The 26,659-nt window shown below is 38.7% G+C and overlaps 1 protein-coding gene across 1 annotated transcript in view; it reads right to left on the bottom strand.

The window, feature by feature from the left end:
• Positions 1-26,659, bottom strand: part of LOC128688632 (uncharacterized) — an 88,853-nt gene that overhangs the window by 5,289 nt on the left and 56,905 nt on the right. Inside the window, exons 13-23 of the mRNA XM_070084520.1 lie at positions 23,924-24,075; positions 22,225-22,380; positions 20,878-21,061; positions 19,144-19,246; positions 18,010-18,197; positions 16,864-17,043; positions 15,243-15,570; positions 10,900-11,046; positions 7,892-8,073; positions 7,126-7,262; positions 6,786-6,904 (exon numbers count right to left, since the gene is read on the bottom strand). Of these exons, the coding sequence (XP_069940621.1) occupies positions 6,786-6,904; positions 7,126-7,262; positions 7,892-8,073; positions 10,900-11,046; positions 15,243-15,570; positions 16,864-17,043; positions 18,010-18,197; positions 19,144-19,246; positions 20,878-21,061; positions 22,225-22,380; positions 23,924-24,075 (1,876 nt within the window). The remainder of the gene's footprint in view (positions 1-6,785; positions 6,905-7,125; positions 7,263-7,891; positions 8,074-10,899; positions 11,047-15,242; positions 15,571-16,863; positions 17,044-18,009; positions 18,198-19,143; positions 19,247-20,877; positions 21,062-22,224; positions 22,381-23,923; positions 24,076-26,659) is intronic.

The raw sequence follows: 26,659 nt of genomic DNA, 5'->3' as shown, positions 1-26,659 counted from the left end.
GGTATTATATAGGGTTCACATTAACCTTCCCCCCACATTTCCATATCAATAAGAAATGACAACTACAGTGAACAGAGAACTATTATTTTTTTAGTTTCAACAAATTACATTTCAGACAATTTTTTTGATAAGATGCCATTCTGAGGAATGTAACTGTCATCTTGATGGTTAACGGTACTTGATAAAGCCCAGTGTTTTGTGAAGCACTGTACAATTATAGGAATCTACTGCATGTGTGTCACTGTCACCTAAGAGGAAAGATGTAACCAACAAAACACAGGATGCATGAATTGGGTGTTCCATAGCTCAATTGGTAGAGTACTCAGATCACACACAGGTCCATGGTTCAATCCCCAGTAAAGGTGGACATATTAGGACGTGTTTCCTCAAGACACCTGCTGTCCATGTTCACCCATCAGTAAAATGGGTACCTGGGTGTTAGTCGACTGGTGTGGATTGCATCCTGGAGACTAACCTGACCTAATTTGCCCAAAATGCTCTGTATAACAAGGGGCTTTCTATATAGTAGTATGTCATTGATATCAGCTAGGCCTGTATAACTTGTACATGTAGAAATAAAGATCATTATTATTATTATGTTAGGTAAAAGAACTCTGACAACTAACGAGACATTTATTATTGCTACATTCACTCCCTAGGAACTTGATAAAGCCTCTGAAGAGTGAAACTTTCAAAACTAATCTAAGGAAATTCGATCAGTTTTGAAAGTTTTTTTTTTTTTACTCCCAGAGCCTGGACATGAGCCAGGCTCATCTGGTGCTGATCAACCAGGCTGTTGCTCCTGGTGGCCTGCTGGCCCACATATCCATCATAGCCTGGCTAATCTGGCAACTGGTGAAGATACTTGTCCAGTTTCCTCTTGAGAACTTCTATACTTGTCTGATGTAAGATGTTAAATAATCTGGGACTACAGATGTTGATACAATGTTCTCAGTGTGCCTACAATACCCCTATTTTTCATTGATTTATTTTACTTTTTTTTTTTTCCATCTATCTCGCTCCAATATGTTGTTATGGCAGTATGCAGACTTGGAGCAAAGCCCTAAATACTTTCAAGGTATATATTATCATGTATTTCTCTCCTCCACTCTAGCAAGTACATATTTAGGTCTTTTAGGTGTTCCCAGTAATTTGAATCTAAATGACAGATTGACAGATCCAACAGCAAAGTGCTGGACCTGTCAATCTTGAGAGCACAGTTTGAACCTCCCGTTCTTTTTTCTGTTTATTTATTAGCAGTTGTTTATTACAACTTAATCTGAGTTCATAGACTACATATATGGCTTTTAGGAAGATTTACCTGAAGGGTATTCCAGGGATCAACGACCCCACGACCAAGGACTCCCGGTGTATCAGGGCCTGATAATTATTATTATAATCAAAAAGAAGCGCTAAGCCACAAGGACTATACAGCGCTGCAGGGCAGGAAGGAAGCGAGGGCATCAGGTGGCAAAAGGGAGATGGATGAGTAATAGGTTACGGATAACAGCGGGGTAGTGGATGGTGAAAGGGTAAAGGGCAGCAAGAGACTGAACTAGAAAGGGCTGAGGGGAGTGCGAAAAGTATCATCAGAGTTTGTGGAGTAAATCAGTCGTTGTCAAGAAGTCAATGAGAGAGTCAGGATTAAAGGAGGGTCCATCAGCAAGAAGGGAAGGTAAAGAGAGAGTAGTAGAACGAAGGCGACGTTGGAGGTAAATTCTGCGTGCTTGTTGATAGAGAGGGCAGTCTAACAGAATGTGGCTAATCGATACTGGAACTTGACACTGCTCACAGAGAGGAACAGGGTGCCTCTCATGAGATACCCATGAGTAAGACGAGTGTGGCCAATGCGAAGGCGGGAGAGAGTGGTCTCCCAACCTCGGCACTGATGACAAGAAGACGGCCAGTAACCTATGCTCGGTTTAATAGAATGAAGTTTGTTACCGAGCAGAGTTGACCAACGTTGTTGCCAACTGGTGCGAAGGTGGGTAGCTATTGCAGCAAAATAGTCCAGAAATGGAACACCTCGATAGGAAATCGGTAGGTCATGTACTGCTGACCGCGCAGCAGTGTCTGCCTGTTCATTGCCCTGTACGTCGACATGACCAGGGACCCAACAAAAAACAATATCTTTATGTTTGGTAGAAATACGGCGTAGCCAAAGTTGGATACGGAGAACTAGGAGATGAGATGTATCAAATTTTCGTATAGCCTGTAGAGCACTAAGGGAGTCTGAGACTACTACAAATGATGACACAGGCATAGATGCGATACGAATAAGTGCTGCAAGAATGGCATACAGTTCAGCAGTAAAAATGCTAGCTGAAGATAGTAAATGCCCCCGCACAACGCTGTCCAGAAACACTGCTGCGAATCCGATGCCGTCTGAAGACTTAGAGCCATCTGTGTACACAGCGGTGGCATGAGAATGGGAGTGGAAGTGATCAAGAAAAGGAGAGCGGGAAGCCACCGTAGGCAGTTGAGCTTTCGAGCAAGGGAGTGAGAAAGAACAGACCCGAACAGCTGGAACTTCCCAGGGGGGTAGAGAAAAGTGAGATGCTACATGAACATATAAAGGTGGTAACTAAAGGGAAGACAAGAGTGAATGTAGGCAAAGAGAAAAGGGACGGAGCAAACAGGGGCGGCGAACGAATAAAGAATGTCTACTAATATCGGTGACCATTCTATAAATGGAAGGATTGTGTAGATCGTGAGAGCGTACTTAGTAGCGAAGGCAATGGGCATCACGGCGATCAGACAAAGATGGAACATTCGCTTCTGTATAGAGGCTCTCAACAGGGGAAGAGCGAAAAGCACCAAGGCACAAACGTAATCCTTGGTGATGGATAGAGTTAAGGCTAGAGAGAGTAGCAGGAGAGGCCGCGGAATAAATCTGGTCACCATAATCGAGTTTCGATAAAACGAGGGCTGAATGTAGGCAAAGCAGAGTTCGACGATCAGCTCCCCAGGAAAGATGAGCAAGGGTTTTAAAAAGGTTTAGCCGGCTGTGACAAGTTGCCTTCAGAGAGGTAATGTGAGGTTTCCAGGATAACCGACGGTCAAAGAGAAGGCCTAGAAACCTGACTGTATCACGTTCGGGGATACGGGAGCCATAGAGATACAAAGGATGATCGGAGATAACAGAGCGTCTAGTGAAAGTAATTTGGTAAGTTTTGGTACTTGAAAATTTAAACCCATGCGTGGTGGCCCAAGTGGAAACACGGTCGACCGCATGCTGGAGAGAAACTGCAATAAGGTGACAGTCAGCGCCTGCACAAGCAATAGCGAAGTCATCAACATAGAGCGATGACCAAATATTGGGTGGAAGAACAGAGGCCAAATCATTTTTAGCAAGGAGAAAAAGTGTTGTGCTTAGAACACATCCCTGAGGGACACCTTCAGCTTGGACGAAGTCCGGGGAAAGAACATTATTGACTCGAACAAAGAAATGTCTGTCAGTTAAAAAGTTCTTAAGGAAGGATGGTAGATTGCCTCGGAGGCCTAAGGAATAGGCCTGGGCCAAAATATTATACCTCCAAGTTGTGTCATATGCCTTCTCAAGGTCAAAAAATATGGCAATAACTGAGTGATTATTCGCAAAGGCATTACGAACATACGTATCCAAGCGTAGTAAGGGGTCTATGGTAGAACAACCCTTACGAAAGCCATATTGACTAGCGGAGAGACTGTTGTGTGTCTCTAAATACCACATTAAACGTTGATTTACAAGACGTTCCATCACTTTGCAAACTGCACTAGTAAGAGCGATGGGGCGACAGTGGGAGGCATCATGTCCTGTAGTACCCGGTTTGCGGAATGGGAGAACAATGGCAGATTTCCACAGCTGGGGAAGAACTCCTTGTGCCCAAATAAGATTGAAGAGGTGTAAGAGGACTACAAGGGCTGACCGATGTAAATGTTGTAACATACGAATATGAATGTCGTCAGGCCCAACTGCCGATGATCGGCAAGCTGAGAGTGTTGCCTCCAGTTCTTGAAGTGTAAAAGGCACATTATACTGTTCTTCTCTGAGAGAAGAAAAGTCCAAGGGTACTAACTCTCTGGCAGACTTTGAGGAAAGAAACGAGGGGCATAGATGGAGCCCTCGGGAAATACGGACCAGATGTGTGCCAAGTTCAATGGCAACGTCGAGAGGGTTTGCTACATCAACACCAGCGACCCGTAGAACAGGAGCCGGGTCAGGAGAGTATTTACCACTCAATTTCCTCACTTTTTTCCAGACTGCACTCATAGAAGAAGCAGAGGTGATGGTGGAAACATAGTCTTGCCAAAAAGTGCGTTTAGCTTCACGGATGACACGGCGAGCGATCGCACGCTTCTGCTTAAAATCAAGAAGTCTCTCAGCGGTTCTACTGTACCGGTACCTGCCCCATGCAGCACGTTTCAAACGTACTGCACGAGCACAAGCAGGAGACCACCAAGGCACACACTTCTGAGAATGCCTGCCTGAGGTTTGGGGTATAGAATGAGAAGCTGCGGTATAAACTGACGTCAAGAAGATGTGTAGGAGCTCATGAATGGAGGATGAAGAAGGAACCTCACTAAAAGCAGTGATGTGTGAGTAAAGATCCCAAATTGCCAGCGAGGGCTACGGAAAGGTGGTGAATAGGAAGGAGAAGTAAGAATAATCGGAAAATGATCGCTGTCATGTAAGTCTGGTAGAACAGACCAGGTGAAGTCTAGTGCAGTGGAGGAAGAGCAGACTGATAGATCGATGCAAGAGAGAGTATGAGTACAAGGATCAAAATGGGTGGGAGTACCCGTATTTAAAACATGGAGGGGGTGAGAGGCGAGAAAAGCCTCCAACTGGATGCCACGTGAGTCACAATGAGGCATTAAAATCACCAAGTAACAGAAGTGGTGGCGGTAAGGATGAAACAAGAAAGGCAAAGTCTGGGATAGAAAATGCCCGAGAAGGAGAGAGATATAAAGAACATATTGTAAACCACTTATTCAAGTGGATACGGGCTGCAGTGTAATGCAGCGAGGTATGGACAAATAGTTGACAGTACGGAATATCATTGCGTATAAGAAGGGCACTTTCATTAAAGGTCCCATCTGAGAAAGGATCCGAAGAATACAATAAATTATAGCCTGAGATAGGTTGGAAAACAGCAGAGTGTAATTTTGGTTCTTGTAAGCAAGCACCAACAGGGGAAAACCTGGAAAGCAACATCTGAAGCTCACCCCGATTACCCCTGAGGCCGCGGATATTCCACTGTAAATAGGCCATGATTGGCGATGAAGAAAATACCAGGAATCTGTAGGTAAAGGCACCTACGGACTAGAGGGGTTAGAAAAGTCAACGTGTGGTGGCATTGGAAGACGTTCAAGTAGCGAAGGAACGGAGCGTTGCGAAGAATGGGGTTGTGAAGATGGAGGAGAGGGAAGAGAAGAAACAGGAAGTGAATTAGTGTCCATGGAAGGTTTAGTCTCTGCAATATATTCTGAAATGGCTTCAAGTGTTTCTGAATTCAAAGATGTATGGGAGACCATATTGGAGATAGAAGGAGGAGGGTGAATAAAGATTGGGACAGTAATGGACTGTACCAAAGTAGAGGGGGAGGGAAGAGTGTAAGGGACTGGAGATGAAGTGTGGGGGGGGACAGAAGAGGCAGAAACCTGGGAGGTGGCAGAAGAGGGAGAAACTTGGGAGGGGACGGGGGTGGAAGGCATAGTACGAGGAGGAGGGTGAATCTCCACACTTGTAATAGAGCCAGAGAGAGGGGAAGAACTAGGTAGAGAGACTGGAAAGGTAAAGTGTGGAGGTGGAAGAAGGGAAGGAAGGGGCAAAGAAGATTTGAGCAATGTGGATTTTTTGGACTTCTGAGTAGAGGGGCGATTGGTATTACGTGTTGTACGAGGTCTTGTCGATACTGGGGCTTGTGAGGAAGGACGCGAAGATGTGAGAACAGACTGAGTTGTAGTCGGGACGTCAAAAGGACAGCAAAAGGATTAGATGCCGTAGTGGCTATGGGAGGGGTAATAACAGAGGAGGCTGCAGAAGATGAGACCCCAGAAGTGGGGGGATGTTTGAAAACACGAGAATAAGAAACACGGGGTAGTCTCCCTTGGAGGCGGAGATGAGTAACTGCCATAGCATAAGGGAGACCTTCTGCCTCTTTGAGGCAACGGATTTCAGGTTCATTTAAGTAGACCTGGCAACGGCGGGAGTACGAAGGGTGAGCTTCATTACAATTAAGGCAAGATGGAAGTTGACTGCAAGATGTATTAGAATGGTCGTCGGCACCACAGACTGGGCATTCGGCCATAGATCTGCAATATTTCGCTGGGTGACCAAAACGCCAGCAATTTCTACATTGTTGCGGTGTAGGTATCACCTTTCGAACTTGTAACCGATGTCCCGCGACATATACAGAGGACGGGAGTTCTCGGCTGTCAAAAGTTAAACGAGCCACATTGCAAGGGTAATGTCTCCGCCCCCGGGCAGGAAGGACATAAGTGTCTACTTTGAGGATTGGGAGATCCTGGAGTTCCAGCTGTTCAAAAATGTCATTGCCACATGACTGGAAATTCTGTTGGACTATGGTATGGTGGGAGACGGCCGACTTGTTGAAAAAAAAAAAAACTTCCTTTTTTTATCATATTTAAATATTCTCAGGTGTGTTGATACTTGCATTTTCTCTCATATAGCCACATCCCTTTAGCATAATAAATGTCTCATTAGTTGCCCTTGTGCCCTTCTACCTAACAAGGTGCAGCATAAAAGCAAAGTCACCAGACTGTAAAACATGAGACTTCACCTGATGTTGCCAGTCCTCCTGAGTAGCTCCTTCCATAAGAAGCAGAGACCCTGGGAAAAGGGGAAAACGCAGAAATCCTCGTCCATCCTTTCTTCGCATTTCAAACAATCTAGATGACCCTGACCAAACAATTTTAAAGTAAATTTAATGCAGTGTTAACATTTCTGCTATGAAAAAGTATTAGTTATATCAGTCTGTTGTCAACTTCTTGATATACTAAATACAATAACCTTGAAGGTGTCCTACTAAATTAAGAAAGTTCCTTAAAATTTATTTATCTGCTTGTAACTTCAAATCATTTACATATTTTTAAGGCTAGATGCAGCAAGTACAGTATTACCAAGTGATACAGATGCAATGGAGGGATTATCACGTAAAGCAGGGTGGCGCTCCTCCATCCAAGCTACGTGGTCATATCCATTACGATGGAGATTAAGGATGCAGCTGTTGTATTGATTACCAGTATATCGAATTAGCCTAGGGATAAAATAAAATTAGAAAATATAAATAACATTAAAATTGTAAAATGCACTTGTTTCTAAACTGATGTCATTAGAAACAGGGCCTTCTCACTCTTCTACTGACAGGCTTCAGCTTCAATTACCATACTACCAAAATTATTAGTGTGCCCTTGAATGGTTAATGGGAAACACATGACACATGAAATATGTGTATAGAGGTAAACCCTGTCTGCTCCATCTTCATTTCTTAAATTTTAGTAATGAGAATATTTACAATTAAATTGCATACCATTAGGTTAATTAACTTTAATCAAACTAAGCAAAATAACTAATATGAAACAAAGATCAGGAATGTGCAATGAAGTAAAATGTTCAAAAATAGATGAACAATGTCAAATGAGGGCGGACTGGGCCAGCATACAAGTCTAGTGTAGAGAAGTAAGGCAAAAAAGAAATGATAGAAAAGTAACTAGCATCCTGGATAAATGTGGGAATTACCAGTATCTTGGGACAAAAAGCTGCAAAAAGGCATGAAAAAATAGAACAGACTACAAAATAATGAAGAGAAAGGCCATTCAACCTTTTTTTCATTATACTTGCAATCAAGAAATAGAACTATGCACAAACAGAAATATAGACATATACCTATGTAGAAGATCAACAATCTCAGGCAACCAGTTTGTATTCTTCTCCAAAACAACACCTGAATAAGAGTAGTCACATGGGCCAATCCAGGACAGCAAGTGAGGGAGATTTTGCCACTGCCCATCAGTAATCGCTCGTCTCTGGTGCCACTTAAGTCCTTTCCTCAGAATGCGGAAAATTGTCTGTGTATACAATGATTTGTAAACATATCAAAAATATTACACAGTAACAGTAAGCAATTATGAACAAGTGAAAAAAAAATATTTTCATTAGCTTGATGGCCATACAAGAAAGGACACTATGAAAAAATAAGTGAAGGAGACAGTTAACTCAGATTAAGATAACTGAAAAGCCTGATATTTTAATTGAGCTCAGCTCACTCAGATATGCAGTAAATTTTGGCCTAGATATGAGAGAATAGATCTATGTGGTGAGTGTGCACCTCACAGTGGACCCTTGAATTTCATCCCCCTTGAATATCATGAATTTTGGAAATCGGCGACTTTTTTCATCAAAATATTGGCTTGATTTTCGTGATTTGGCTTAGAAATCGGAGGTCATATGAAACGCCTCCTGGTAATGGACATTGCTCCTGCTCATCCTCCAGACTTGGAAGAGCAAATGGTGAGGGAGTTTAATTTCATCACAGTGAAGTTCTTGCCCCCTAATACCATCATTATTCTCCTCCAGCCCATGGACCAGCAGATCATTTCAAACTTCAAAAAACTACACCAAAGCAATGTTTCAAAGGTGCTTTAACATAACCTTGGACTCTGAATTGACCCTAAGAGAGTTCTGGAAAGATCACTTCAATATCCTCCAAGCCTTACCTTATAGGTAAGACTCAGGAAATTGCTTCAGAGGAGGAGGAAGATTGAGGGAAGAAGTTGCTGTCTTCAGAGATTAAGGAGATGTGTGCAATATGGACTAGGATGGAAAGATTTGTGGAGGAACATCACCCTGACAAAGCTGTTGCAGGCCGTATATGCGACATGTTCAATGACGATGTCTTTTCTCATTTTAGGGAAATTTTAAAGAACAATTTTTTTGAGCGACAGGGGTCCTGTGACTCTCAAACTGGTCCTAGTGGCATTAAAAAAAAGAAGGAAAGTAACCCCAGAAAAGAACTTGGTATCTGAAGTCTTTATGGAAGGGGATTCTCCTTCCAAACAATAGTAACTCTTCCATCCTCTCCCCTCCTCCCGTCTTCCACACATCAACAACTCTTCAATAAACGTAAGTGTCAAGTTATTATTGTTTTATTCTTCATGTCTCATTGTTTTCTGTGTAGACAAATGCATATTTAATGTAAAAAAAAAATATTTTTTTAATACTTTTGGGTGTCTGGAACAGATTAATTTGATTTACATTATTTCTTATGGGGAAAAATGGTTTTGAAAATCGTGAATCTTGAATTTCGGCAGACTCTCTGGAACAGATTAATCATAAAATTCAAGGGTCCACTGTATAAAAAATTCCTGCTCCAAGCAGTGCATGATGGGAAAAACAAAACTGCGACTGTGTATGGTGTATGGTTTAAAATAGCAACTTAGCAGTGTATTTTCAGGTTTTTATGGTTTTATTCTCAGCTTCTTGGTGTCATTTGATGGAATGGAACATATATTACAGAAAGAATATGATTTTGATTGGTTTCAGGACTAGAAGTAGCATGAAATTGAGCTCAAATTAGTGGAAATATTAAATTTTTGTCAATATTTCAGAGGACACTAATCATGTCACTCATAAATAACAAAAAAAAGGCACAATACCAACTGGCCATCTAATACACGTTCACGAATGTGCTGACATCATTTATATAATTATTACAATAATGCATAACAGTAAATCTCCTGTTTTTTGCATGAATAAAAATTCAAAATGGAAAACTTATGGAATTACCCAGGCAAGAAATTGTAGGTTGGGGAGCACTTTACAAAACTGCACTGCTACCCATTTTAAGGCCTAATTTAGGCCAATTCCATTGCTCAAATTTACCCAAATCCTGATTATTACAGTACTATGCCTTCTATTCTATCAACTGAGAGCAAGAAAATGCCCACCCCTTCAACTATCAGAGCTACTCTACAAAGCACTCGGAATTCGGTAAGTTGGCCAACTTTCCACAAAATTCAATATATTCCAAGTTAAAAGTGTTCACAAAAAACACTGAAGGTATTCCAACCACTAAAGCAACCTTTTCCTTGTTTATTAATCATGCCCCCAGGCCTCTCCTATATAATCTTTGCCCTTCTTTTGAATCCATCACACAAATATTTTGGAGTGTTGCCTTATTTCTCAGCTAATAAAATATAATCAAGAATAATTGGCAATGGTTAAGGCCATTCCAATAACTGAAGCAGCTGTAGTAAAATGCCATATAAGAGACCTAGAGAAGGGGATGGGGAACCTACCTGTCCTGAGGAAAACTGCCAAAAAGCTAATATTTCTACCACTCTGAGGCTTATTTCAGACCACTTTTCATCTGAAACCTGACCAAAATCACCTTCATTTCACTAATACATCTTCTGGTCTATCAACTGGCATGAAGAAACAGCCAACAAAGCCATGAAAACCATCCTCTTCCCATCATGCACTGCACAGGGCAATATTTTTTTTTATACTGTACACACCCACAACACAGACCCCTTCTTTCATGTCTAGGCCAAAATTTACTGCTCTCAGTATACCTGAGAGAGCTATGATTGAGACATATATAAGAACCACTGACCTCAGAAACAAATGTAATATATACTGTAATCTTTCAATATAATGAACTTAAAATTTTAGGGAAAAATCCATTGTTTAAATTGTACTTTTAACTCCTTTTTTTTCAATGTTTATTGCAGTAGATCTGGAAACTGTAAATAAAGTACTGCATTAGATATACAGTATAGTGCAGTACTTTGGTACACTTTCTTGCTGTTTTTCTAGAACACTGTGAAGGGGTTAACAATCAGGTATTGAAAATTGAACACTATAACAGAGCAGAATACAACAGATATCTTTACCTTCTCTCCCTTCTGGGTCATGAAGTTTGGCCAGTAGCGAATAAGGGAGATGCCCCTCTCAGTGTCACTAAGACACAACTCTCCACCATCTTGTATCAGCCAGTCAGGGACATTAGCACACAATCTCTCTGCTTCTTTGGCATCTAACTATATAAAGAAAAAAATGTACTTTGTGTAAAGAGCAGTAATGGGACAATATAAAATTTTTTGCTTATATCAATACCAACACTCAATTTTAGGGCAATACTCAATTTCAGGCCAATACCGATATTATCAAAACTGGCAGATATCCACAGATACCGATACTCAATTTAGGCCAATACTAATACTGATGCCATCAAAATTTCTCCAGATTCACCAATTCTTAGGCACACCTTAATGAAGGCTTTAACTCCTTGACTGTCACAACCTCCAATCCTGAGGTGTCTCCTGGTGTCGCAAAATTTAAAAAAAAAAAATTATTTTTTCTTATGAAATGATAGAGAATCTTTTCCCGATTGTAATGACACCAAAAAAAACGAAATTTGATGGAAAACTGACGGAATTATGCTCTCGCGAAGTTAGCGACCTTGGCGATATTTACAAATCGGCGATTTCGCCCACTTTGAGCCCTATTTTCGGCTAATTCTGTTGTTCCAGTCGACCAAACTCATAGCTATTTCTTTAGAACTCCATTTTTTCTATCGATTGAGTACAAGAAACTGCCCATTTACCGATTTCAACTACCCAATAATGTGGTCAGAAATTTGCAATTTGGCCAATTTCACGAAAATTAAAAAATATGACAATTTCAAAATAAGGTCCAGAACGAACAATGCAGACATTCCTGGATCTAAAATAACATTTTCTTTGTTCATCAGTCATGTCTCCAGGCCCCTCTGATATTACTCTTGCTTTCTATTTTGAATTTTTATTCAAACAAAAAATAGAAGACTTACTATTATGTAGACTACTGCAATACTGTAATAATTGTATATATAACATCAACCCATTCATGACTGCATGTTAGAATGGCTAGTTGGACATTTATTGGACAATGACATCATTTGTTAACTTTTGAACATTGGCAAAAATCAAACATTTCCCCTACTTTGAGCTCTATTTCCAGGTTCTTTTTATAGTAAAATCAATCCCTACTTTGAGCTCCATTTCCAGGTTCTTTTTATAGTAAAATCAATCAAAATTACCTCTATTTCTATAATATGTTTTCCATTCTATCAAATGAGACCAAGAAAATGAGAATACAACCATAAATACTATACGAAAATAGACCACAAAGTCGGCATTTTAATTACAAAAAAAACGGTCGGAGTTTTTTTTTCTCGTTATGCATTGCGTGCTCCAGGATTTTTTTTATACGGTGCACACTGACCACACAGACCCATTCTCTCACATGTGGGCCTACCAGCTTTCTCCTGCTTGATTTGAAGCCGCTAGAATTTATGAGCATAGTATATACGTCAAACACGGTACCTCGTAAGATGTATATATACGGCCGCGACAGTCAAAGGGTTAAATAATATACAAGGTGCTATCAAAAAGTATCCAAACTCAAATTTTCACATAGTTCCTGTGTGAAATATGGTGGTAGTGTATATCATGCTGCACAGTACACTGCTTTGTGCAGTAGTGTGGTGAGTTTCAGTGCAATCGGTCATTCCACCGAAGTTAGATGGGCATTTTTTCTCATGTTGTCAGAGAGTTATTGTGATTTTTCATGTAACAGAATGGCCTCTTTAAAAGAAAGAATAGCATGTGGTTGTGTGGAATTCTCTTTCAAGTTCTGTAAAACAGCTAGTGAAACTCATAAAATGCTTCAGCAAGGATTTGGTGATGACGCAAAGGGTTGGATACCATGTGATGAATGGTTTTATTGAGTCAAAACATGATGAATGTCAGTTGAGGATAATGAAAGCTCTGGTTGTCCATCAATATCAAAAACAGACATCAGCACTTGAAAAGTGAGGAAGGCTATTCAAAAAGAACATTGTCAGAGTATTCAGGACACTGCAAGTGCTGTGGAATTTTCTTATGGAGCATTTTAACTGAAAATTTAAACATGAGGCAAATGGCTGTGAAATTTGTGCCCTGCTTACTGACTCAAGACCAGAAAGACCATTGTTTTCTGGCCAAAAACAACATGAACATGGCAGTCATCCCCCATCCTTTCTACTCCCAAGATGTAGCCCCCTGTGACTTCTTTCTCTTCCCAAAAATGAAAATGGCACTCAAGGGGCAGTGTTTTAATGACATGGAGGAAATTCAAGCAGAATCACAGGCAATGCTAGATGTCGTTAAGAAAGAGCTCCAGAAATGTTACAAGAAGTGGCAGAGGTGATGGGTTCAGTACATATCCTCCTAAGGAGAGTACTTCAAGGTAGACAACTTCAACTAGATGATTCAGTCAGCATATACGTACATATTTTTGCAGTTTGGGAACTTTCTGATAGCACCTTATAATGTACGTATATGTACAGAAATCTTCTTTCAACAAACTAGCCATATCCCACCGAGGCAGGGTGGTCCAAAAAGAAAAGTGAAAGTTTCTCTTTTAAAATTTAGTAATTTATAAAGGAGAAGAGGTTACTAGCCCCTTGCTCCTGGCATTTTAGTTGCCTCTTATGACACGCATGGCTTATGAAGGAAGAATTCTCCTCCACTTTCCCATGGAGAAAAGTAAATATACAATATTACAAATATGTAGTATTGTGTATCTGTATTAATCATGGTTTCTAAATTTGTGGGACTGCTATAAATTTAACCTCCCTGTGAATCTGAGGTTTTGGCTGTATTAAGACGTGTGTATATTGAAGTCAGTGCAAGTCTACTTATTTGTCGATCCAGTGCACAGATGAAGATCATCTGATAAGTAAAAAATTAGTTTACAAATTGGGTAGCTACAGTATGCAAATTTAATAGGAAACTTCATTATAAGTGCATGAATAGTTCGAGGAAGCTGACTGGATGGACTTTAGGAGTACAGTGTCTGCATTCTGAAAGACGGGTGGGGATATATGCAGTTTGGAGGGGCATCCGAACTGTAGTGTTAGTGCAAGTCGGGCAAGACAGTGATGGAGTGAATGACAGTCAAAGTGTTTCTCACTCTACCTCGGTGGGAGATGGCCAGCATGTTAAGGAAAAAAAATGAGAGGAGTCCACAAAGCCTGGAGACAGAGAACCCAATAATGGCCAGTTAACCCTTTCACTGTTAAGACCCCCAAAATTAATATTACTCCCAGTGTCCACTTTAAAAAAAAATTCTTCTGAAATAGTAGAGAATCTTTTCTGAAGGTAACGGCATCCTAAATATGAAATTTGATGGAAATGTTACAGAATTAGGCAGGTGCAAAATAAGCAGTCTCTGCACAATTCATGCATCAACAATTTTTCCAACTTTGAGTTCTATTTTAAGTCAATTCCATTGTTCTTTTCAACCAAATTCTTAGCTATTTCACTAGTATGCCTTAAGTTCTATTGATTGAGCACAAGAAGCTGCCCATATGAATATTACAATTACTCTATAAAATGCACAGAAGTCAGTAATTTGGCCAGTATTACACAAAATAAAAAAAATACAAATTTAAAAATAGAATGCAAAATAAACACTGTAGACATTCCTGGCACTAAAACAACATTTCCTCGGTTCATTAACCATGTCCCCAGGACTTTGTTATATTATAACTGCCTTCCATTTGGAATTCATAATCATACAAAAGTAGATGATTTACTCTATTTCTCAGATAATAAAATATAACCAGGAATGGAGTCATGGTTTATGGCATCCCAATAATTGAATCAGACATATTAAAAACCTATAAAACAGACTGGGGTGAGTTGAGGAGGGCCTTACCCATCCTCAGGAAACTGCAAAAATTTAATATTTCAGCTACTTTGAGCTAAATTTCATTGTACCTCTTGTACTGAGGCCAACCAAAATCATATCTTCCATTCTATCAAAAGATACAAAGGAACATCCAATAAGACCATAACAACCATCCTAGAAAACAATTCAAATTCACTATGTGAAATGAAACTGGGTTTTGTTGTTCCCATCATGCACTGCTAGGGGCAGGATATTTTTTTTTTTTACTGTGCACTCTCACTGCACAGACCCATTCTCTCATATCTAAGCTAAAATTTCCAGCTCACAGCTTATCTGAGGGAGTTGTGCTCGTGACATAGGACTACATGAGGGCCCCTGGCCTCAATGATGTAGTTCTACATGATGGCCACTAAAGGGGTTAAGAGGCAAGGCTAGGAGCCAAGACATGATCCCTGCAACCACAAATAGGTAAGTACATTAGCAACTACCAGTATTTACTAAACCTTAGAAGAAAACTAACCTCTTTTGGAAGAGGAAGGTCAAAACTGTTGGCATCACGAAGAGAATATCTATTTGACTCATTAAACCTGGAGAGCTCTGGACTATCCCTGCAAAGAGGTAGGTCATGCCTCTCATCATGGTTCTTTCTGAGATGCTCATCATCTTTTTGTGTATACTGAGAATACGACTGAATGTTGGTACTGTAGGACCCATAATCAGCTCTGTGAGTTGGTGGAGCACTAGGACCAGGAGAAGCTGTATAATTGGTATCATACTCAGGTCGGTACTGTTGGCCAAGATCAAAATTATCCATGCAGTGCATCTTGTAGGGTGGCTCACCTTTTACACTGAAATATAAAATTATCATTAAATCCATACTGTTCATTTCTTTGTTTTAGTCACTATCTTTACACCCTAGAAACTAGAAACAGTTAAAACTTCTACAGCTGTATTTTCCTGTTTGTCAGATCCTCTAGTTAGTTTTGAAATCAACCCTTGCTCTGGTCAGACCCCAGAAATTATTATAGCTTTCAGTGTCCACTTTAGAAAAAAAGTTTCTTCTGAAATGATGATCTTTTACTGAAGGTAATGATGCCAAAATTTGATGGAAAGCTTATGGAATTACACACGCACAAAGTCAGTTTTCTGGGCACAGTTTACTCATAGGTGATTTCACCTACTTTGAATCCAATTCCATTGCACCATTCAACCACTCTCTCATATCTCATATCTACTTTGCTAGTATACTTTCCATTCTATCAACTGAGCGCAAGAAACACCTATTATAATTACATATATAATGTACAGAAAATGATAATTTGACCAATTTTACACAAAATTAAAAGAATGCCAATATAAAAACAAGAATCCAAAATAAACAACGCAGACATTCCACACACTGAAACAACATTTCTTCTGTTTATTAATCATGTCCCCAGGACTCTCCTATATTATACTTACCTACCCCACCTTCCCTCCACTACAAATTTATACACCCTCCAAGTCATCTTATTTTGTTCCATCCTCTCTAAATGTTCAAACTACCCCAACAACCCCTTCTCAGACCTCTGGATAATACTTTTAGTAACCCTGCACCTCCTCCTAATCTCCAAACTACGAATTCTCTACATAACAATCACACCACACATTACCTTCAGACATGACATCTCTACTGCCTCCAGCCTCCTCATTGCTGCAACATTCACATCCTATGCTTCACACCCATATAAGAGCATTGGTACCACTATACTCTCATGCATTCCCCTTTATGCCTCCATGGACAATTTATTATTATTTTTGTTATTGTTATCTACCTCTTTTGTTTGCTTGTTTGTTTGTGTGAGCGTGTTAAACTTATTTGAGTTGACAGACACCAAGCTAAAACAAATATAAAACAGAGGAGAGGAAAAAGATAAACAAATGCATTTATAATGAGCTTGATTCATAAAAATCCCTGTATATGGCTTCAGTATCATACAACATTATATGTGCTAAAACTCTGAATTGCATTATCTATATACCAAATCAGAAGTATATTTATCTTAAATGAGGGATATTATAAATGAAAAGAAACCACTTTCAAAAAAATGCACATAAACAAAGAATTTTCTAAACCTCATTTTTTAATTATGTATACATACCTGTAATCATCTAGGTGCCTCCGTTTGCCAAAATGGGTAGGACTGTCAAAGCGTCGATGCTGAGAGTCCACTGAGTACAGGCGGCTATCTCCAGGGGGCAGTGCATCCATTTGATTAGGAGGTGGTCCAAAACCTGGGGGAAACAACCCAGGAGGTCCTAAACCCAAAGATGGTGGGGGCCTGAAATGCAAAAAACAGTTCTGATGTGGGGGTCAACAAGGGTATGATTCAGAGGGCTGAAGAGGGGTTGTCGACATGGTTTGGACATGTAGAAAGGATGAAGAGGTATAGGTTGGTAAAAAGGGTGTATAAATCTGAGGTGGAGAGTAGGAGTCATCGCAGGAATGGCTGAAGGGAAGGGGGTGTAAAAGGCTTTGAGTTTTTGGGGTTTGAGCATCCAGCAGGCTTGTGTGAGCATATTATATAGAAGTGAATGTAGACAAGTGTTTTTTTAATGGATGTGCTGTTGAAGTGTGGGCAAGGTGAAGTGTGTGCAAGGTGGGAAGGCCAGTGCTTGCATTCTAAAGGAGGGGTGGGAACGGCCGACTTGTTGAAAAAAAAAAACAAAAAAAAAGAAGTAGCAAGACATACCTGAAATCTTGCATCTTTATGAGACAGAAAAAAGGACACCAGCAATCCTACCACTGTGTAAAACAATTACAGGCTTCCGTTTTACACTCACTTGGCAGGACAGTAGTACCTCCCTGGGCGGTTGCTGTCTACCAACCTACTACCTAGGATTTATATTTATATTTTATTAAAAAACATCCATTCTTATGATAGGAAACATTACATGACGTTTCAGTTCATTCTGGACCATTACATTCATAAAAGTTATGCAGCTTGATGATGGTTGAGGATAGTTTGAAACACTGTCTAGTTTCTTCTCAAAAAGTGTGGGTTATTTGTGCACAGTGAAATTGTGTTATTCACTGCAATGGTTTACACAGAATTTTACTATTCATTATGTATTCCAAAAGAATATTCCAGGACTAGACTATTATTTATGGATTTTCATGGGTCTCATCCACAGGTAAGGTAGTCAGTACACTAGACAAAATGTAAACATAAAGAAAGCTCAGTTCAATTACATTTAATGTACAAGCATTAAATATAATGATACAGTAAAAGCTTCAAGGATTGTACCTGGTAAATTTATGTGGTGGTAAACATGAAGTCATTGTTGTAGGTGTGGTAGCAGAGATTGGTGGAAGTCCTCCTGCTGCTGATGGGGGTGGCTGACTCATGTCTGGTAGATGAGCAGGATCTTGATCTCCAGCTCGCCTACGCAAGTGCTCTATATTGATGGGGAATGGAATTTTTACCTCTTCAATCTGTTTAAAAACAAAAGTCAAAACTGATATACTGCCACAGAATCCTTATTCACTAACACACTGAATTGTTAAGAATAATGATTTATAGAAAACTGAAACCAATGTGTATGAACAACACAAAATGCAGTGGCTTTCTTTGTGCTTATCAGTATTTTATTACATGTAAACTACACTTTGCATACTACACAAAGAAATAAATTTTGCTTGTTTGTTTGTCTAGACAGTGCTACAGAATACTGTAATTGCCAAAATTAGATTGGAATATATTACTTTTGGCAAGTACAAGTGTCCAGCATTTTATGTAACAGATGCACTGCCATTCCCTGGTGCATAAAGTGAATTCACATAATGCAAAACCATTATAAGTGAGAACAAATAAAATCCAAAATTCAGTCATAATCCCTACACAATTAACCAAGCCAGAATCAAGGAAACAATCCACATTTCATTTTTACCAAAAGAGTTATAAGCATACTACATGGCCATATTCCAAAAATAAATAAATTTGATCCATAAACAACTGCAAAAATCTAAAATTCAATCATACTCCCCATATAATAAATGGTCATAATGGAAGAAAGGAGGGGGGGATTAATACCACATTCCTTGACTTGGTTTTAATAAAATATAAGCATACCACACAGGCACCAAATGGCTATAACATGTACCAAAAATAAAACAATCTGGTCAACAAACAACTTAGAAAAACATGAATTCCAAAGTTTTATTATGATTCACTTCTCTTTTACCCTCCCTTATCTCTCAAACAACCAGTCTGTCTTTGGGTTGAAGTGCATATGTTATGAACCTGTGAATAATTGTTTCCCTGCATTTCTTTCCCTCTCTCCACCCATAGTTCTGTCTTCATATCAGAGCCAGCTATTTGCTCATTTTAATGTACGTACCTCACAAGATAAATGAATCACTAACTCAAAAACTAATTTACCTCCTTATCCTTTAGGTGCTGAGGATAGCCACTAGCAAGAAGATCATTGTACTGATGGTATCCATCTTCCTGGTGCCACCGGTGCTCTTCTGACTTCCCATATCTGCAATGCACATTAGATGAACCAAAATCTTCTCACACTAGCAAAAAATAATTCATGGAAGTTTGCCACAAAAAAAAAAAAAATTTATGTTATTACACCCCTATATTTTTTATTCTATTCAACTCTCGAAAACTTCAGTGAAACTTTTGTTGCCCTATACAAATGATGAGTTGTCTGTAAGTTTGGTCCAAGTCTTTTTTTATATTTTAATTTTCTTCCTTTTATGTATGTTGTTACTTGTACAGAGCCTAAACAATTATGCACAAATTTCACTTCAGAACTGTGACTTATTACTTGATGAGTTTTTAGCCTTACTCTTATTCTTTTAGATATCAATGACATTTTGTACACACTGATGAAATGCCCACGATAGCCAGAAAAGCTAGAAAAATCATAGTTTCTAACAAAGTGTTTGTCTCTGCTTGCCTCCCTACACACCTCAAACTTACCATTTTCACTTATAACTCTCGTTACAAACATGTAAAAGGACACAAATCCTACCACACACTATAGTTAAATGTACGTGTCCATATGCGCTTAAAAAGATGTGCGTATACATACATATGTGCTTATGATATAACAAAATTTGAGCTCAACCCAGTAAAACACTTATCCAAGAGGGCAATCCCAGATGATCTAAGCTACATCAATCACCAGCTTACAGCTATATTAAGCCTGGAAAAAATGATAGCAGGTCACATTTTCTCCTGAGAAAGTACAAATGATGATGTCCTTTAGGCACAATGCCGGTAATGCTGGAGCAATGGTAAGAATGAATGGTAGTGTGTTGGTAACTGGGGATGAAGTTGATATCCTTGGGGTGAAATCTGACTCCAAACTGACTCTGAAGAACCATGTTGTAAATCTTGCAAACAAAGTAGCCAGAAAGCTTACAGCTCTTAAATGTATCTCTCATCTGCTTGACAGCAGAGATTGCAAGATTCTGTAAGAGGCACAAGTACACTCACATCTTGAGTATGCTCCACTTTCTTGGACTGCCTGCCCCCTTGTCTCATCTGCTACTTCCTGACAGAATAGATAACAGATCAAGGCAACTCGTCTCTCACCTAAACCCAGCCTGTATGGATCTGCCATTTCAGCAGAGATTTCAACACAAAGAGGGATGTGGATGGTCTTACTCTTATATACAAGGACACTATTGTCAGAATACCACACTTGGTTCCACTCTGAAGACAGCTAGAATTGAGCTTCTGCACAAAAAGATGGGTAGCAAACAGCAACTACACTCTGACTGTACCCTTCTCCAGAACACTGCTTCATCTGAGATCATTTATTCCCAGGATGACTCATGTTTGGAACATGTTCATACAGCATAGTGACATCAATGAAATAAAATCAATTGACCAAATGAAATTGCTGACCCACAGATGGCTCCAACTTCATCCTGTTCCCTATCTGCACATCTCTTAACAGTAAAAAGGATTTCAAATGAGCTGATGTAAGTAGCAGCAACCACGAATAGGTGAATACACAAACACATACACACAAGTATTATTTGTCTCCAGGAATGTATCAAGTTTACAAAAGCAGGGTTTCAATGCTCTTCCTTTTCATGTTCATTATGTAATGATTCTGTCAAGACACACAAACATAATATCTTGTCACCATACCCATAGGAGCCAGTTTGAATTTCAAATTCCCAGGTTGGTGGGACCTTATGGTACTCTTCTCGAGGCTTTTGTTGTTGTGTGTCCTGTGTGCCACCTTGGACTATCTCCTGAGCTGTTGGCAGGGCTTGATTTGGATCTGAGTGACCATATCCATACCCTGCCATCGGGTTGTATGTAATAGCTCCTGCAGAAAACAACATACAAAATCATAAGTTCACTTACAAATTTGCAGTATCACAGTCATTATTCAATTACTGGAAAAAAATTCTCTGTGATCTCAGACATTTAAAGTTAAATCAATAAAATAATAATTCAGTATTTGCAGGTACTGAGCTATAGCTCCTGGGCTCTGCTTTAAAAAGACTAATTGACTGGTTTGATATCTCCTAAGTCCTATGAACATGTGCATATACAGTGGACCCCCGGTTTACGACATTATTTCATTCCAGAAGTATGTTCAGGTGCCAGTACTGACCGAATTTGTTCCCATAAGGAATATTGTGAATTAGATGAGTCCATTTCAGACCCCCAAACATGCACATACAAATGCACTTACATAAATACACTTACATAATTGGTCGCATTGGGAGCTGATCGTAAACTGGGGGTCCACTGAATTTAACTCTTGCTTGGAGTTTACCACCTACAATAAGTCTTTTTTCAAAACATTCTACCTGAATATCACCTTCATGTTGAAGTTCCTTCATTTATGGTTATAGGGCTCATTCTGGCTTTTAGCTTCCATCTTTCTCCCTCACATTGGTTCCACTCCCATCAAACAGTATTCACTAGGTACTGGCTTGTGCATGCAGAATGTACTTGTAATTACCTATCTGTAGCTAGTAAAGCTATGTTTGTGCCATTGTCTCCTTGAACTGAATAAACGTGATGTTGAACTGAACTGTGATAACCATGCACTTCTGGAAAAATAGCTATTGAATGAGTGATGGCAACTGTGTTTCCTTCTCTGGATTACCATACCTTGGTGCAGAATGGCCAAGGTAAAAGAAAATTTTCTTCTCTAATATAATTCTCAGCATTTCTACAATGCACAAAGCTCTCAAATGATCAAATAATGTTAAAAGCAGACATCTAAATACAGTATATTAATGGAGCAAGTTCTTGTCTTTATGATGTTTAAATAAGAGCATGCACAACATTACCATTATTAACCTCACTATAATAATTACTAAACCAGTTATTAAAATGAGACAAATTCAGCTGCTGCTTTCAACAATATTGCTGTATTTTATTTTATCTTCCCTGATTAGTTTCACAAGGAAGAGAATACTGAGGAGACATGGTAGAAGACAAAATATATGCAAGATTCTTTCCTGGAGAACATACCATCAGCAGCAAAATAAGGCACAGGAAATTGCTGGTTTAGCTGAGGATCAGAAAAATTAACAGGAATAGGAAGTGCATCAGTTGTATCATCTTTTGGTTCTGATGATTCTGCTGTTGATGCCACAACAGTCTCTTTATCTTCACCACATTTACTATCTGAAAATAAAAAAGAAGTGTCAATATAATAGAGGATTTATATTCACTACAAAGCTCAATATATGCAGAGTATTTATATTCACTGCACACTGCATATGTGTCTATCCTAGCCTATCCCACACTATCCTAGGCTATCCCACATTATCCTAGGCTATCCCAGCTTATCCTAGCCTGTCATCGAGTCAATAAAGCAACCAAAATTGCATGCACTCATTGGTGCATTCAACACTAATAAATACATATCAACACACTATATATATTCATTAAGAGGTAAACCAGTGTGGATCATTTATATCATATCAACAGGATTGAAATCTTGGAGGCCAAACGTTATGTAAGAACATGAAAAAGAAGGAGCATTGCAGCAGGCCTACTGGCCCAGGCTAAGCAAATCCAAGTCGGTGTCACCTGCTTTGCTCAGAGGCCTCAACCAAGCCTAAAAAAGTTTTCGATAGTAAACAGTAATCTAAGCTCCTGTATATGACCCAATAATGAATCATGTAAACTAATTTGTCTAAAATAATGAATAAATAACAAAAATAATCGTAAAAATTTGTTGGTGCTTAGCAGCGGAAGGCTAAGGTAAACAGGCGATGGAATCAGATGAACTATGATAGTATCAGTAGGCTAATTCACCTGTTTACCATCAAACCATACATCAAATTGTAGCAAGATGTGGAAAAATATGGCAGTAAGATACGTTAAGAAACGGTAGTAAGACACAGTAAAATATGGCAGTAATACACAGCAAGATGCAGCAGTAAGTTACGGTAAGATAAGGTGGTAAGATACGGCAGCAAGATATGGTAGTAATACACAAAAGCAGCCATTTGCACACTGCAAGGCATCTGAGCTGCAGCCAGTATGCCTCTGGCAAGACGGTGATAAAGTGATGGCAAGAGTGTTTCTTTTTTTAAGATCACCCTACCTCAGTGGGAGACAATCCGTGTGTTAAGAAAAAAATTAATAAAAAATTAGAGAGATTCTGCCAAATTGTTCTTGAAAAATTAAAGAATATGTGTACAAAAAGCTACATCTGCAATTGCAACAGAGACTTTATAGAATATACTGTAATACTGAATACCAGTAATATATTTAGTTATGAAATACTGGCAATTCATTTTTGAAGCATTGCAAATCAACAATCTCCTTCCCCCCTCCCATATTGGAAGAAATTATTTTATTTTTATATTAACACATCGGCTGTTTTCCACCAAGGCAGGGTGACTCAAAAAAGAAGAAATGCTTTCATCATCATTCACTCCATCGCTGTCTTGCCAGAGGCATGCCTACAATAAGAAATTAGGTTCATATAATTATCACCACATTGTTACATTTATTTACATTACAGCCCAACTTAAATAAATATTAAGAGGTATTATCAAGATATCCAGAAATGAGGTGGCGGAATTTTTGGGGGTAATGAGAGCAAAGCATTGAAGCATTCCATTCTCAGACACGTATATCGAACTAACTACAGAAATTACAAAAATAAATAGGCTCCCAATATACAACTCAAAAACATAAATACACACACACACACCTTTATTTTCAGTTTTATTTTCAGTGCTCTTCATTGTTTCTGTATTTAACTCTTCACTTTCCTGCTGCTTCACATTCTCTTGCTTAACTGTTAAATTAATTTTATCTGCTAATTCCTTTAATTCTGCAAGTTCCTGTTGTGCCTTCTTCAGCCTATAATAATTGTGTTAAGAAAAATAAGTTTTATTAAATAAACACATAAGACATACTGCAAGGTTTTCAAGAAAATATATAATACAAAAATACAGAGCTGTAATTTCTGGCTATATCAGTTTATTTTTTTGTGGTTAAAAGTTTATTTAAGTTGACCATTAATGTTTTTCATTTCTATTCATTACCTTTAAGTTCATTTACAGGGAATTATGGAGTTAGCTATATTAAAATTGCAACATTAGATCACACACCTTGATGACATTCCCTTGGAAACCTAAAATTATCAGTCTGGGTAAATAATAATTACGGTGAAGCTTCCACTTCAGAAAGGTTTATGTTCCTGAAGATCCCGCAATTACAAAAATATCTGCTAAAGTACTCTTAAACAGTGAAGCAGGTGTGATAGAGTACAGCAGTGACTGCAGCCATATCTACACATACAATGGTAACTGTCTTCCTTAATCCATTCAGTGGACATCATGAAGAACTATGTCACTGACGCCAGGTTCCCTTGTGTAGTTCTGCGTCATGAGCTCAGCTCACTCAGATAAGCTGTGAGCAGCAAATTTTGGCCTAAATATGAGAGAATGGGTCTGTGCAGTGAATGTGCATAGTATAAAAAATTCCTGTCCCTCACAGTGCATAATGGGAAAAACAAAACTGTGACCATGTATATGTTTTAAAATAGCAACTTCACTTCGATGTGTTTTCTCATTTGGCTTTTATGATTTTATTGGCATCAGTTGATAGAATGGAAAACTAACTACTGAATTAGAGATGATTTTGAATGGTTTCAGGACTAGAAGTAGTTTGAAACACTTGATTTTTGCCAGTATTCCTGAGGATGCATGAAGCCCCTAACACCCCCTAGTCTATTTTATGGGTTTTTAATAGGTCTGATTCAATTATTAGGATGCCTTAAACCATGATCAATCATTCCTTGTTATAAATTATTATCCAGGAAATGGAGTAACTTTTCTATTTTTTTGTGATTATGAATTCAAAATGGAAGGCAATTGTAAAATTGAAGAGGCCTGGGGACATGACTAATGAAAATAGGAAATGTTTTATTGCCAGGAATGTCTACAATATTTATTTTGGAGTATTTTTATACCGGAATTTTTTAAATTTTGTGAAAAATTTGCCAAATTTCTGATTTTTTTGTACTTTACAGGGTAGATGAAATAGTTGAATGAACAATTTCTTGTGCTCAATCGATAGAATGGAAGTCATACTAGCAAAACGTCTAAGAATTTGGCTGAAAGAAGCAATGGAATTTGCTTAAAATAGGACTCAAAATGGGCAAAATCACCGATGCCTAAATTGCACTGACTACTAACTTTGCGCCTACATAATTTCATAAGTTTCCCATCAAATTTTCTACTTTTGGTACCATTACCTTCAGAAAAAGATTCTTTATCATTTCAGAATTGTTTTCATTATAAAAGGGGGACGCTGAGAGCAACATTAATTTCGAAGGTCTGGACAGTGAAAGCGGCAATCAATCAAGATTCAATATTAGGCCTCTCAAGCATATATAAAAAACAAAAGTTTTAAATTTGTAGAAGGTGAAGTGTTGAAAATTGTGAGTGAGGGAGTTAGCTGGCGACCACTAATGAGTGTACAATGACTTGAACACTTTTTTCTCCTTCACTTCAGTAAAACACAACATTTGAACCCAAGAATTTACGTGCTTCACATTCTGAGCAATTCAACTACCATTTGCATCTTTTAGCGAAGGCTATTTTTTGCAGAGTTTAAAAATAAACAATGTAAACATTCCTGTTGCTAAAGCATTTCCTATATTCATTAGTCATGTCCCCAAGTCTGCTATATTACACTTGCCTTACATTTTGAATTCATCATCACAAAAATAGGTTTACTCAATTTCTCAAATAATAAAATATAGCCATGAATGATTGGTTATAGCTTACAGCATCTCAATAATTGAATCAGACCTATTAAAAACCCATAAAATAAACTGGGGGGGGGGGGGGGGAGGGGTGTAAGGGGACCTTACCTGTCTTCAGGAAAATTGGCAAAAATAGAATACTTCTAATTTAAGCCCAATTTCAAACCACTTCTGGTAATGAAACAAACAAAATCCTCTTTATTTCAGTAGTATGTTTTCCATTCTATTATATGATACCAAGAAACAGCCAATAAAACCATAAAAACCATCCCATAAAACACCTCTAAGTTGCTATTTTAAACTAAACGCAAGGTCAGAGTTTTGATTTTCCCATCGTGCACTATGTGGAGCAGGATTGTTTTTTATCTGTGCACACTCACCACACAATCCCATTCTTTCATATCTAGGCCAAAATTTACCATTCACAGCTTATCTGAGAGAGCTGAGTTCATGACATAGAACTACATGAGGGACCTTGGCCTCAATTATATAGTTCTATATAATGACCACTGAAAGGGTTAAGGATTAATGTACTCTTGACTGGTGGTGTGCCAAAGAAATGCAGCATTAATAACCGTTGTGCATTGGATAATCAAACCACCAAAATATACTAAGCTAGAAGTTAGCAATTTGTAGAAAAGCATCTCATACATTTTCTCTCTAAATGCCAAG

This window comes from Cherax quadricarinatus, chromosome 13 (assembly GCF_038502225.1).
Source record: "Cherax quadricarinatus isolate ZL_2023a chromosome 13, ASM3850222v1, whole genome shotgun sequence".
In the NCBI taxonomy this organism is placed as follows: Eukaryota; Metazoa; Arthropoda; class Malacostraca; order Decapoda; family Parastacidae; genus Cherax; species Cherax quadricarinatus.
This window is presented reverse-complemented; position numbering and strand designations above follow the sequence as displayed.